At 31.6% G+C, this 14,263-nt stretch overlaps 1 protein-coding gene and 1 long non-coding RNA gene across 3 annotated transcripts in view; one reads left to right on the top strand and one right to left on the bottom strand.

Moving 5' to 3' along the window:
• LOC141378077 (uncharacterized) overlaps positions 1-6,769 on the bottom strand; it is a 37,023-nt gene extending 30,254 nt beyond the window's left edge. For both annotated transcript variants that reach the window (XR_015511267.1, XR_015511268.1), the window contains exon 1: positions 6,712-6,769. This is a non-coding gene — a long non-coding RNA (uncharacterized LOC141378077). The remainder of the gene's footprint in view (positions 1-6,711) is intronic.
• A 1,999-nt stretch (positions 6,770-8,768) lies between these two features.
• Positions 8,769-14,263, top strand: part of si:dkey-233k19.3 — a 188,511-nt gene continuing 183,016 nt past the window's right edge. Inside the window, exons 1-8 of the mRNA XM_087286860.1 lie at positions 8,769-9,150; positions 9,277-9,420; positions 9,631-9,827; positions 10,364-10,553; positions 10,629-10,728; positions 10,825-11,036; positions 12,906-13,139; positions 13,255-13,422. Coding sequence (XP_087142986.1) covers positions 8,935-9,150; positions 9,277-9,420; positions 9,631-9,827; positions 10,364-10,553; positions 10,629-10,728; positions 10,825-11,036; positions 12,906-13,139; positions 13,255-13,422 — 1,461 coding nt within the window. The 5' untranslated portion in view covers positions 8,769-8,934. The remainder of the gene's footprint in view (positions 9,151-9,276; positions 9,421-9,630; positions 9,828-10,363; positions 10,554-10,628; positions 10,729-10,824; positions 11,037-12,905; positions 13,140-13,254; positions 13,423-14,263) is intronic.

Genomic DNA, 14,263 nt, shown 5'->3' with positions numbered 1-14,263 from the left:
ATATTTTGTTGACATTCTGTAAATACACATTTGTTGTTGAAAATGTAGTTTTATTTTATTATTCTGAGGCAAAATAATGTCATTTTTTAGCAAAAGAAATTCTGATGATTTCTTAAACTTTTAGTTATTTATGCTGCCATGTACATAGTTTATTTAAAGATAAACAAAAAAGTTTAAGTAAAATTAATCTGTTTATACATTACTAATACAAAACTAGTTTTCATTTTCTATATGTATTGTGTGCTCTCTAAGCAAATGTTGAGCTGCTTTTTAAGTTTGTACCTCATTATATACTTAAAATGTTTTATTGACATTCTGTAAGTGTTGTTGAAATATTGTATTGTTGTTATATATTGTCATTATATATTATTGTTGAAAATGTAGTTTTATTTTATAATTTTGAGCTAAATATAATACAATTTTAAGATATAAAAATGTTGATGATTTATTGAAAGCTTTTTTTATTATTTATGTTTACATGTACATATGTAATGACAAACAATGAAAGTTTAATAAAAATCAATCTTAGTTTAAATATTACTAATGAAAAACTTTTTTCTTCTTAATATGTTTTGTAATCTCTAAGCAAATGCTGAGTTGATTCAGATACACTCATAAAGATTAAACCTGTTTTGTAAAGTTTTTACTTCATTATACTCTTAAAATGGTTTGTTGACATTCTGTAAATACACATTTGTTGTTAAAAATGTAGTTTTATTTTATTCTTTTGAGCCAAAAATAATATAATTCTTAGATATAAAAATGTTTGATTTACTGAAAACATTAAAATTTTCTGTTTCCATACAGTACATAGGAAGTTGAATAAAATTCATCTTAGTTTATGTATAATATTGCAAAGCTATTTTTTTTTCATTTGTCTTGATATGCATTGTGAACTCTTAAAAAATGTTGAGTTGATGTTTTTTGTTGTTGAAAATGTTGTTTTATTTTATTATTATTATTATTAGCCAAAAATGGTATTTATAATTGATTTATTGAAAACTGTTTTTGTTATTTCTGTTTCCATGTACATGGTTCAGGTAAAGTTGAGCAAGGAATGTTTCATTAAAATAAATCTAAGTTTATATATTACTAATACAAAACTAGCTTTAATTTTTCTTGATATGTGTTGTGTACTCTCTAAACCAAGGGTGTCAAACTCAATTCCTGGAGGGCCGAAGCCCTGCACAGTTTAGTTCCAACCATGCTCCAACACACTTACATGTAGGTTTCAAACAAGCCTGAAGGACTCAATTAATTTGATCAGGTGTGTTTAATTAAGGTTGGAATTAAACTGTGCAAAGATGCGGCCCTTTTGGAACTGAGTTTGACACCTGTGCTCTAAACAAATGTCTTTTTTGTAATGTTTTAACTTCATTATGCAGTTCAAATGTTTTGTTGACATCCTGATAATACACATTTGTTGTTGAAAATGTAGCTATATTTTATTATTTGGAGCCAAAAATAATATTTTAGATATAAAATTTGATTTTGATGACTTATTGAAAACTTTTTTTATTATTTCCTTTTCCACAGAGCTTATTTAAAGATAAACACAGAACGTTTAATAAAATCATATTAGTTTATATATAATAATACAAAGCTATTTATTCATTTGTCTTTATATGCATTGTGTATTCGATTCAGATGAACAAATAAATGAAGACGCGTTTTCATAAATTTAAACCCGTTTTGTAAAGTTTGTACCTCATAATACACTTTAATGTTTTGTTGATATTCTGTAAATATTTTTTGTTGTTGAAAATGTTGTTTTGTTTTAGTACTGTTGGCCATTTTTTATTTTAGATTTATAAATGCTGATGATTTATTGAAAACTAATTTTATTATTTCTGTTCTCATATACTTAATGTAAAGATAAACAAGGAACGTTTTGTTGATATTCTGATAATATGCATTTGTTGTTGAAAACTTTATTTTATTATTCTGAGCTAAAGTAAAATTAAAACAATTTCAATTTGAAAAAGAAAGTTTGATGATTTATGATTGTTTACGTATGTATCTTATCATATAATAAAACAAAGTCAATTTTCTATTTGTCTTGATATGCATTGTGTACTCTCAAAAAATGGTGAGTCTATTCAACTGAACTCATGAATGAAGATTAAACCTGTTTTGTAAAGTTTTACCTCATTATACACCTTGATGTTTTGTTAACTTTAATAAATTTAATAAATGCATATTTTGGTTATTTCTTTCTGAGTCATATTATTGCTATAGTTAGCTATGTGAATTCAATATGATTTATTGAAAAAATTGTTCTCATTTTTCTTGACATGCATTAGTATTTATTTATGACATGTATTTATTTATGTATTTATTTTTACTTTTTTATTTTTTTATACATTCATTCATTTTGTTTTCGAATTAGTCCCTTTATTGATCAGGGGTCGCCACAGCGGAATGAACCGCCAACTTTTCCAGCATGTTTTACACAGCGATAGCCCTTCCAGCTGCAAACCATCACTGGGAAACGCCAATATAATCTCATTCACACACATACACTATGGAAAATTTAGCTTACCCAATTCACCCACCGCGCAAGTCTTTGGACTTATAGGGGAAACCAGAGCACCCAGAAAAAACTCACGCGAACATGAGGACAACATGCAAACTGACTCAGACGGGGTTTAAACCAGCTATCTTCTTGCTGTGAGGCGACAACGCTACCAACTGTGCCACTCGTTATTTATTCAGCATTAAATCAACATTCAGAAAAAAAGCTAAGATTTGTCATAATACAGCTTAATGTGTTGTTGACATTGTGTAATTATGCATTTCTTTTGGAGTATTTCTTTGTATAATTTATACAAAAACATGTTCACTTTCAAAAAATACTTTCACTTCCTTTAGAAACATCACTTTAAAAATAGGAATACAATTTTAAAACCTACTCTTTTGAGTTGCGGTTGGACCCAAGTCTGGGGTCTTTTATGCATTTTTTAAGCATTTATTGACCCATCCTCTTCGGGCAGTAAAGCCAGTGTGCAGAATGAGTCGGGGATCACAGGGTGTGCATATTAAAAACTTTTATACTGGCCTCAGAAGCACCTGTGATCTCTCTGTACTAAGTGCTAGGCTGCGAGGTCGTAAATCACGAGCTGTGAGAGGAATATCTCATCGGCTGCCAGCCCTGGGCCGCCTGTGCTGGGATTAAGGAATCAAAAGGCCACATATAGACTAATGCCACACAGGCCCCTGAGAAATCGGAGACAAAACGGTTCAATGCCACAGACCCTGCACCCCGCACTCAGTCATCCCGCAGGGGGTCTATAGGGCATCTACATACATGCATTACAGAAATGTTAAAAGATGTAAAAAGGATAAATATTGTAGCGGCAACTTAATTTTATCATAACAATGAAATCTAAATAGATTAAATATAAATTACATTTACAGTTGAAGGCAAAAATATTAGCATCCTCTGAATTTTGTATTGTTTTTAAAATATTTCCCAAGTAATATTTAATGGAACAAGGGCATTTTCACAGTACTTTCTATATTTTTTTCTTCTGCATAAAGTCTTCTTTCTATTGCTGAAATAAAAGCAGTTTTTAGATTTTTCCTAAATGTTACCCCTCTTCTAAAATATTTATTTTTTGATTGTCTACAAACAAACCACTGTCATCCAATAACTTTTCTAATTAATATGGCTTATTTAAGTATTTAAATTACAATTTAAGCTTTGTTCCTAGTGTCTTGCAAAATAACTAGTTAAATACTATGTACTGTCATCATGGCAAAGAGACTTGTAGATAACTCCCACTCATTTTGTATGATCAGAAATCTCAGACAAAAAGGTTTAACACCACAGACCCTGCACCCCGCACTCAGTCATCCCGCAAGGGGTCTATAGTAAATCTCCATATATATGGATTGTAGAAATTATAAGAGATGTAAAAAGATAAATAAATCTAAAAAATGTTAAATAAATATTGAAGCAGCAAATTTATTTCATCATAACAATGAAATATATTAAATATGAAGCATATATACAGTTGAGGCAAAATGATTAGTATCCTATGAATTTTGTATTGTTTTTAAAACATTTATTTCTTCTGTAGAAAGTATTAGTTAGGCTGGAACAAAAGCAGTTTTTATATCTTTTTTAAAACAATTTTAAGGTCAATGTTAGCCCTCATAAGAAAAAAAAAATATTAACAATCAAAACAATATATATATATATATATAACACAACAAACTACTGTCATCCAATAACTTGCCTAATGCCTAATAAGCATAGCTTAGTTTAACATAGCAAGTTAAATATTATGTACTGTCATCATGTCAAAGAGACTTATAGAAAACTCCAAATTGTTTTTGTATAATCACTTATTGTACAATGTTTTTCTCATTTTACTTATACTTATTTGTTTTACATTTTACTAACAATTTTTATTATTATTAAATTTTTTTGAACAAATGACAATTATATTTAAGAAAAACCCTTGTTTCCTTTGTTTTCCTTTCAGTGTTTTAATACACAGTACATGTTTCTTCATCTAATAATCATCCATCACAATGAGTAAAGCCAAGGATTAATATCCTTATGTGCAGCAGAGACTGCTGAGTTTTACAAAATAGAAAGAGGCTGTTAGAAAATAGCTAAAAGCTTGAAAATTCGCATTTCCACAATCAGTGCAGTAATTATGAGGTTTCAATCAAAACACGATGATATTAATCAGTTTTTTTTTTCAGTCTTGAGAAAAAAGTTTGGTCAAACAAACAAACTAACTAACTAACTAACTAACTAACTAAATAAATAAATAAATAAATAAATAAATAAATAAATAAATAAATAAACAAACAACCCATCATATTTAGAGAAGAGGCCAGCCTTTCAATTGGACAGTTAAAAAAAAAAAAAAATATATATATATATATATATATATATATATATATATATATATATATATATATATATATATATATATATATATATATATATATATAGATAGATAGAGATAGATAGATAGATAGATAGATAGATAGATAGATAGATAGATAGATAGATAGATAGATAGATAGATAGATAGATAGATAGATAGATAGATAGATAGATAGATAGATAGATAGATAGATAGTGAGGTGGGAGACAAGCATAAAAGGATAAAATGCCCTTTATGCACACATACACAGCCAACATGTTTAATCTTCAAACTAAATGACCTAAAAGAAAAGATTTAGCAACACCAAAACGTTAGTTGTGGGTGCAACCACAAATATTCCAGAGAAGAGTATACTTATGAACCTTTTTATAAATCTAAATGATCCTTTTCTACTCAGAACATTTTTTTTAAATAAAATGTTTTACATGTACAGTGCTCAGCATAATTGAGAGCCTATTTGAAAAATGAACATTTTTATCCTTTTCTCAGTGAATAAAGGCAATGTATTTTGGTGCATTTAAACAAAACAGATTTAATAAACAAATATATTTATCAAAATACATTTTTAGTCACCAAACATATTCATAAATTGAAAGAAAATACAAATAAATTTAAGCTAAATATTGCAAAAAAAACTTCAACATTTATTTTATTTATTTATTTATTTATTTTTTTTTTTGGTTCTCTTGATTTTTTTCTCTTTTTTAAAATTGTATTAAAACATTCCCTAAAACATAAATTTGGGTGTACTATAGTTTTTGGACCGTTATCATAAGTTTTGTTAGATAAGCTCCAGATTTGGCTTACTTGCTAATCCAATGTATATGCATAGACATAATATTGTATAGCTGTCTATTAAAAATATGAATTCAAAAGATAGATTTTTGAGGGGTGTACTTATATATGAGGAGCACTGTATAAGTAAAGGACAAAATGCTATTTTCATATTTAGTTTTTATAGGGCCTGTTTGCTGAGATAATTGGCATCATTGATTCTGTCAAACCTCAAACATTACTGCTAGAAAGCTAATAGTGGGCTTATATTGTGGGATCTTCCATTAGCACAAAATTCAAATCAACACACAAAAATATGAGCACAAATGAGAAGCAAATCACCATGGAGATCTTGAGACTGCAAGGAAAAATGTTTTGACCATACATTGTGTGGAATGTTTTAGTTGTTATTTGTTTAGTTTATTTATTTATTTATTTGTTTTATTTTTTTAAATAAATTAAAGCAAAAGAATGTATAAGAGCTGTTGGAAAAGGATAACTGCAATTTATATATTTTAAATAAACGAATAGCAATAACAAATTTTAACTGTTTTATTTCGATTAAATTTTATATAGGCCTACATAGATACTTGGTTTAGTCATTTTGTCATTACAATGTTAAAAACAATTCTTGCTTAAAGAAAGAATAAATTGAAAGACAGGACAAGCCATATGTGACAATGCAGTTGGTATATGAAGACTGGTAACCTGGTTTAATCTTTTTTAAGGTCATTCGGGTAGAACCAGTCGTTTGGGAGGTTGATTAAAAAGGATAAAGCTCGACACATGGGGCTAATGCTTTTCCAGTGGGAATGCTTACATGTCCCAACGCCAATATTTGCCTATGGAGTGAATGATGACATTATGGTTCATGTTCGCTTGTGCTAATAATATGTATGGAAACTTTATGGAATTCTTTTCCAGCCTCAAGGGAATGTTCCAGAAATGATCATTCATACAGTACACTGAACAGCAGGAAGAAATACGTTGCAACTCGCCGTCCAAATAGATAAAAAAAGGCGTTTATTACCTTCTAAGTGGAGCACTTCAGTCTGTCATATCTCAAGTGACGAACACTTAAAACAAGGAAAGCACGAGATAAGCGGCAGGTTGTTGAATGGTTACTTCCTCTCGACCCCTGGGAGGACGGACGGATCCATCAACAGATGCCCTCGGGTGGAGGATAACAAATTTGTTCTTTTATGAAGCTTGCATAACACCGCAGGGGCGCTCATAGGAAGGCCGCATGAGGCCGGATATCGCATTCTGCTCAGTTCAAACGACATTCCCATGGTTTCCAGGAGTGTAAACGCCAGGAGCGAGTGACTTCCATTGGAAATATGAGACGTGCTTCGGCACGAACTATCGGCGCACTTGTTACATGCGAATCTTATAGCTCTCTAGTTCAACGCATGTGGAATGTTACGATATGAGTGGGCGAAAATGATTATGCAAATTAGCTATGTTAATTACTTAGTTGCTTAGTATTTCAAAAAACATCAAACCCAATAAGATAACTTAGCCTATTTGATGTAGATTTATGTAGTAGCATATATAAACAAATGTGTTTAAACGTGTCTTTTTTAAAAGGCAACTAATAAATGGTTAACCTTTAATGGGCATCTTATATTTAGAAAGAAACTACCAAACATTTTCCAAAATGAGGATGAATTTGTAAGGGCCCTCCTGTGCTCATAAAGCAGTGTGATCAGGCACAGCACGTCTCTCTTGTCGGCGCTTATTAGTGTGTTTCAATGGCAGAGGCCCCTAGAGGGCATTATTGGTGCACTCACGTGAAAGTCAGCCGAGATTCTTAAGAATTCATTTTAACACCTCAGTTACATTGCTTGTAAACATGCAGTCTTCATTTGTGCCACAGTGGAAGTGTGTAGGCTACTAATCGAAAAGGTAGCTATCATTGTTCCTAAATCTTAGTTGCTAAGTTTTGATGATCTAATGTATGAATATATTTTATGAATAGCCTACTATTATATTTATTTATTTATTTATTTATTTATTTATGTCTATTATTATTACATGCCTGTTAACTTCTTGTTGCTTTTCTATCTTTATGTTTTTCAAGCAATAATATATGGATCAAATGAGAAACATGATATGAATATTAAAAATTCTATTAAAACATTAAAGATAGACATAGTTTTGCAACTTTGGTAATTTGAGTATAATTAAAAACAACAATTAAACAAATATTGTTAGAATTATAAGTACATATTATTAGTGCACCCCCTCTTTTTCCTTTCCTCTCTTTCCTGTATATATACAGCTTCAAAATAATTTCCTGTGAATTTGGGATTGTTTTCGTTTTTGGAAGAGATCAATTAACATTTATTAGTGGATTTGTGACTTGTTTCTCATTCAAACTTATCATATAGTTTATTAGGCTATAAAAATATGTTCGAAAATTAATCACCATTAATGAAGTGAGCTGACATATAGGCCTTGCAACTCTCAGTCTCTTTTGACCCATCTTGTTTGCTTTTTTTTTGTTTGTAAAAATAATCAAGATTATTGCTGTTTTTCTCTCTCCGACCTATAGATTAAAAGTGAGATAAAAAAGAAAATCTAGCCTATGTTTAATGATAATAAAAATCTTTCTAAAAGATCTGTAGCCTAATTAGATAAACAATTGTTGTTCTCTTTCTTTCTCTTCTTTCTTTTTTTTCTTTCTTTCTTTCTTTCTTTCTTTCTTTCTTTCTTTCTTTCTTTCTTTCTTTCTTTCTTTCTTTCTTTCTTTCTTTCTTTCTTTCTTTCTTTGTTTGTTTATTGTCTGTGTAAATAATCAAGCTGTAACCAAATTAATAACGATTTTGTGTTGTCAACTGATTCTTAAAGGTGCAACGGGGAACAATTAAAATAATAATTAGTCTTTGTAATTAGCCTATTTATAGTTTGTAAATAAAGTTTACTATTTGTTTCATAATAGGCTAAAACGTTTGTAAAATTGTTTTAATTACAGTTGACTAGTAGGCTAGGACAAAAAATTGGGTCGGAATGATTGAAGTGCGACCTGGTTGGGGTGCTAGTTTCATGTTGGATGGTAACCAAAGCAACAGGACGCTGTTCCACCCCTTTTTGCACTTTCACTGAATGAAATCTCTTCAGCGCGCGTAAAGATATGATACTGTATGTAAACACGTGACACTCTCCGCGTTCCACATGATTCAGAAAGCACACGTCAAATTTTTGTTTTAAGTTTCGGATTGTTTGCGTCAGTTCCACAAGGACAACAAACATGTCAGAAGAGGAGGAAACGGCGTTTTCTGAAGACCCCAGAGTGCAGTATTTAGGCGAGACACTTTGCCGGATGCTCAACCTCAAAGCTGATACGTGGGTAAAATTTGTCAACGCAGAAAAAAATAAAACACTTTTTACAGCGTTTTTTGAAACGCATATTAGAGTGTTGTTTTTCAGCGTGACGGCGTCTAAGGCTCTTGATGTTTCTACAGAGGTAAGTAAACAAAAATACAGGCCTTGTGTTGACATTCTTGTCTGATGTTAATAAAGTTTTATAACTTATAAATACATTTAATGTATATATTTTAAAAATTACTCATGCCTTTTGTGTGCACATTAGGTCTGCCATCTGTCTAAAGACAAGAAAGTTTATGTTTTGAAAAAAGGAAATGGCCCCATCCATCCAGAAAACTGTGGGAGTTTTTTACTCTTCGGGGTGCTGTCAACCTCTTTTCTGCCACAGCTGTCAGACACCATGGAGAAGGTAATGAACAGTTGCAGACCCCATCAGGTCCACCACTGTTTGATCTGCTGTCAACAAGAAGTAAATAAATACATTGTGAAATGGAATATTAGCAGGCACGCCCACAATCAAAAGCTGCATGTTTGACATGATCACAAGTATATAGTTTGAAAGTAGAATTTTCAGTTAAACATAAAAAGTTTGTAAAATGTGTCGATATTTTTTAACAAGGTGTGTCTGCCGCTTCTGTCGAACAAGAAGAATCACCAAATGTGGCCAAATGTCGTATCACAGGATGTGAAGCAGCACATAGAGAATTTGCAAAGCAGGGTGACTGTGGTGAAAGGACAATATTATGGCAAAACCATTCTTCCTGTTCCTGCCATCAGAGAATGGATTGAGCAGTGTCAAGAGGCAACAGTCATGCTGTATGAGTCTTTCTTTTATTTACTTTTTAAATACATTACTCTTAGACTATCGATTAAATTAACTATAACGATTTAAGAGGCAAATTAATTTTCAAATATTTTCCAAGTTGTTTAATGGTGAGTAAGTTTTACGTCAACATATTTTTAAATATAATAGTTTTAATAACATATTTATTTTAACAAAATATTTTATTAGTTATTTTTAAAGATACTAGTATTCAACTTAAAGTACAATTTAAAGGCTTAACAATGTTAATTAACTTAACTAAGCAAGTTGGCTTAATTTGGCATGTCATTGGACAACAGTGGTTTGCTCTGTAGGTAAAAAAAATATATATATTCTTAAGGGTGCAAATAATATTGAAAATTATCAATTTTTACAGTTTTTAAATGTATGTCTGTCTGTCTATTATAAAAAAAAATAACTGAAATATTTATATGTTGTACTGTAATCATTTTAATCCTCATTTTCATAATAAAAGCATCAAGTAAATTTTATTTTGACCAAAGCATCAAATTTCTCATTTGAATACAAGGCATGACAGTCGCAACAGGGCCATGATACATGCAGCCGAGTCCATGGTCATCAGCTGGACACACATGATCCATAAAGTCTTAAGAGAAGATTCTACTGAACTGATTGTAAAAGGATTGAATCCCGGACCAAAAACTGAACTTGACTTCTGGAGGTCCAGAAAAATGAACATTCAGAGCATTAATGAACAGGTTTGTCACAACAGTTACTTGACAATGGTAATGGATATCTGATAATGTACTGAAGTCTTTTTTTTTTTATTTCAGCTACAGAATCCATGTGTTCAAAAAATTATGAGGATTCTGGAAATTATAGACAGCAGTTATTTCCCCTCATTCAAAGCTTTGATGGAAGCTGTTTTTGATGGTAAGGCAGTGGTTTCAAAACATCTGATAATTATAGTTGCATTTTGTACTATTTTTGTTATTTTTAATAATATTCTTTTGTATATTTGTCATGCAGCTTTGCAGGAAGCTAGGGCTATAGACCTCCATCTTCAGCCTCTAGGATCTTTGCTGTCTAAATTGGAAAAATCGGAGTTTCCATCTTTCCCTGCTCTCATTCCACCAGTCTTTCATCTTATATTTCTGGTCTGGACTCACTGTGCATTCTATCGTTCACCAGCACGCATTGTTTCTCTGCTGCAGGAGCTCTGCAACTTCTTCATTCAGCAGGTTTGACACATGTGAAGAGTCTTCTAATATATGCCTAAATGTGCGTTATTTGGAAATGTTGCTTTACTAAAAAAAGAAACTACTAAGTTTTTAAAAACTAAATCAATAAAATATATGTAAAGTTTATGTAAATTTCATATAATGGATAAAAATACATTAAAAAGAATTCCAATGTTTTCCCTGACAATAACTTATGTTATTTAAATACAAACATACTTTTTAGATAACTGTCACAAACAATTTTAATAACATTGAAATCAAGTAAAGTGCCTTCTTTATTGTTTAGTCATGTAACAATTGTGTAGTGGTCATATGCCTGGTTAGAACAATGTACTGTGTTTCATTATTTATTTTTATAATATATTATCATAACTATTTAAATTCATGTATTGAGGTAGTGCCAGGGGGAGAGAGTTCCATAGTGTGGACTTCACAACAGAAACATCCCTGCCACTAATTGGTGAAATGCTAAATATATGGACTAAAATGTCTGAGCTCACGCTCTGAAGTTTGGTGTGATTGAGTAAGCATAGGGCGTCAAGGTGGCACAGTGGTTAGCACAATCGCCTCACAGCAAGAAGGTTGCTGAATTAAGCCCCAGCTGGGCCAGTTGGCATTTCTGTGTGGAGTGCATGTTCTCCCCGTGCTAGTGTGGGTTTCCCTTCGGGTGCTTCAGTTTCCCCCACAGTCCAAAGACTTGTGCTATAGATAAATTGAAAAGGCTAAATTGTCTTTAGTGTATGTGTGTGAATGCAAGAATGTATGGGTGTTTTCCAGTGTTGGGTTGTGGCTGGAAGGGAATCTGCTGCGTAAAACATGTACTGGATAATTTGGCAGTTCATTCTGCTGTGGAGACTCTTAAAGAAAAAAGGGAGTAAGCCTTTAACTAAAAGAAAATGAATGAATAAATGAGTAAGAATACAAGATAAAAGGTAAATTGGGGTTGAAGCAAGACCATATTTGTTATTATTTATTAAACTTGGGCAATCTCATTTTTATTCACATTTACTCTAAGAAAGTTAGTTTAACCCGTAATTCAGTCTGACCAACAAGCTGTATAAATTTTGCGGTAACACTTTACAATAAGGTTCATTAGTTAATGCATTTACTAACATAAAAAAATCATGAACAACACTTGTACTTCATTTATTAATCATAATTAAACATTTACTAATGCATTATTATCATTCAAGTCTGTGCTTGTTAACATTAGTTAATGCACCATGAGTTAACATGAACTAACAATGAACAACTGTATTTTCATTAACTAACATTTATTAACATGAATATATATATATATATATATATATATATATATATATATATATATATATATATATATATATATATATATATTCAATGTTTGTTCAATGTTAGTAAATGCATTACTTAACATTAACTAATGAACCTTATTGTAAAATGTGACCAATTTTGCATATTGTCCGCATAATATTGATTATAAAAACTATGATAGTGAATAATTTGTCAGAAACGCATTATCTATTGTAAATAATAAATAAGAGCAGACCAAGGAAAGGACCTTGGGGAACCACCCTGTTTTAGTGAGTTTTATCATTCCTGAGATAATCTTTTAGTGTTGAACAAAAGAAAGAAACTCGAACCGGTTTGCAAGAAATAGAGGCTGAGTAAAGTGTTACGTAATTATTAGTTTTAAGTCTCTTAACATTTTTTTTGTGTCATTGACCCACACATTAATTAACATGTATAAAAATGATATTTGGCCAAGTTATTAGATTATTATTGTTGTTGTTGTTTAAGCTTTACATTCAGGGACATTGGGAAGGCATATTATTGGAATAGAGTCAAAATGTCCTTGTTAACCAAAACAACAATCTTTCCTCCAACAAGGCCTCTTCCCATCTCAGGGCAGATGAGCTGCTGAAATCAGAGACTGAAGATGCTTTGGAGAAAATACAGACTGTATTGGGAGTTTTTGGATGTGTCAGGGAAACATTTAAGACATACAGACAGAAAGTGGCTGCTTTGACCAATCATTATTCTTCAGCAAAGTGCTGGGATTTCCCTTCGGCTCTTGTTTTTACTCGATTTGATAGCATCTTGGCTCGTGTTTTACAGTTGAAGGTAAGCCTTTAATTTTTCAAAGTGATAATCTACACTTTTACTCACTTATCAGTTTTTGGGTAAAAGTGTCCTTGTGAGACAGTAACATTTGTAAAAAGTTAATTCCATTTTCCAGGCCCTTTTTACCACCATGCTGGAGTTCCAAAGGTTGGAGAAGCTGGTGTTTGGAGGTCTCAGAGGAAGAGTTTACACTGAGCAGGTTTCTCGGTTACATAAAGAGTTTCTCCTTCTCTGCAAAGCCATAAAGGATCAAGAATACAATCCACTCGATTTGACTTCTCAGGTATGGTTGCTTGGAATATACACTATAGACACCCTACTAGATACACCTTGCAGATTGAACTTTGCAGATTAAACTTTTGCCTTAAGAACAGATTAAATTCATTGTAGCATAGTTTTGGCAATGTACTAAAATAATTCCTTACAGATTTTAGTCCATATTGACATGATAGCTTCGGTTGAAAAGTTTGTTTGCTGAACAACCTTGATGCAAATGTCCTGTTTCCCATAGCATATATTAGCGTTCTGTTGAATTGAGACCTGGTGACTGTGGGGGTCATTTGATTACAGTGCATATGCTACTGAGAATAGCATAGTGGTGTTCAAGAAACCAGTTTGATATGTATTTGTGAACTTGTGACATGCACCAGCAGCAGACTGAATGGTTGATATATGGCTGGATGGATCATGCTTTGTTGTTTATTCAGAAATCCAGAATCATCAGATCAGGGAACCTTTTCCAAATGCTCTAGAGTGCACCTGTGTCTCTTCTTTTGCTTCTGCAGCATATCAGCTTCAAGGTTTTATGTGTTGTATGCTCAGACATGCTCTTCATCACACCTGCAGGTTGTAGTGAGTGGTTATATTTTATTTTGATGGTCCATTTGAGTATTACTAGACTGCTTAATATCTCCTGATACTGCTCCTTTAACTATAACAGACATTTAACTATAAGAAACTTTGCAAGTACATGTCAACTTACACTAACCCTAACCCTAACCCCAACCTAACAGTCTAGTTATAATCTAATGAGAATTAGTTGGAATGTAGATGCAATGTAACTTAAATTCAACAAACAGACCATCAATATAAAGTGTAACCTACCTTTGTATCAGCTCGATACC

Source organism: Danio rerio, chromosome 16 (genome assembly GCF_052040795.2).
Source record: "Danio rerio strain M-AB ecotype USA chromosome 16, GRCz13ab, whole genome shotgun sequence".
Classification (NCBI taxonomy): Eukaryota; Metazoa; Chordata; class Actinopteri; order Cypriniformes; family Danionidae; genus Danio; species Danio rerio.
This window is presented reverse-complemented; position numbering and strand designations above follow the sequence as displayed.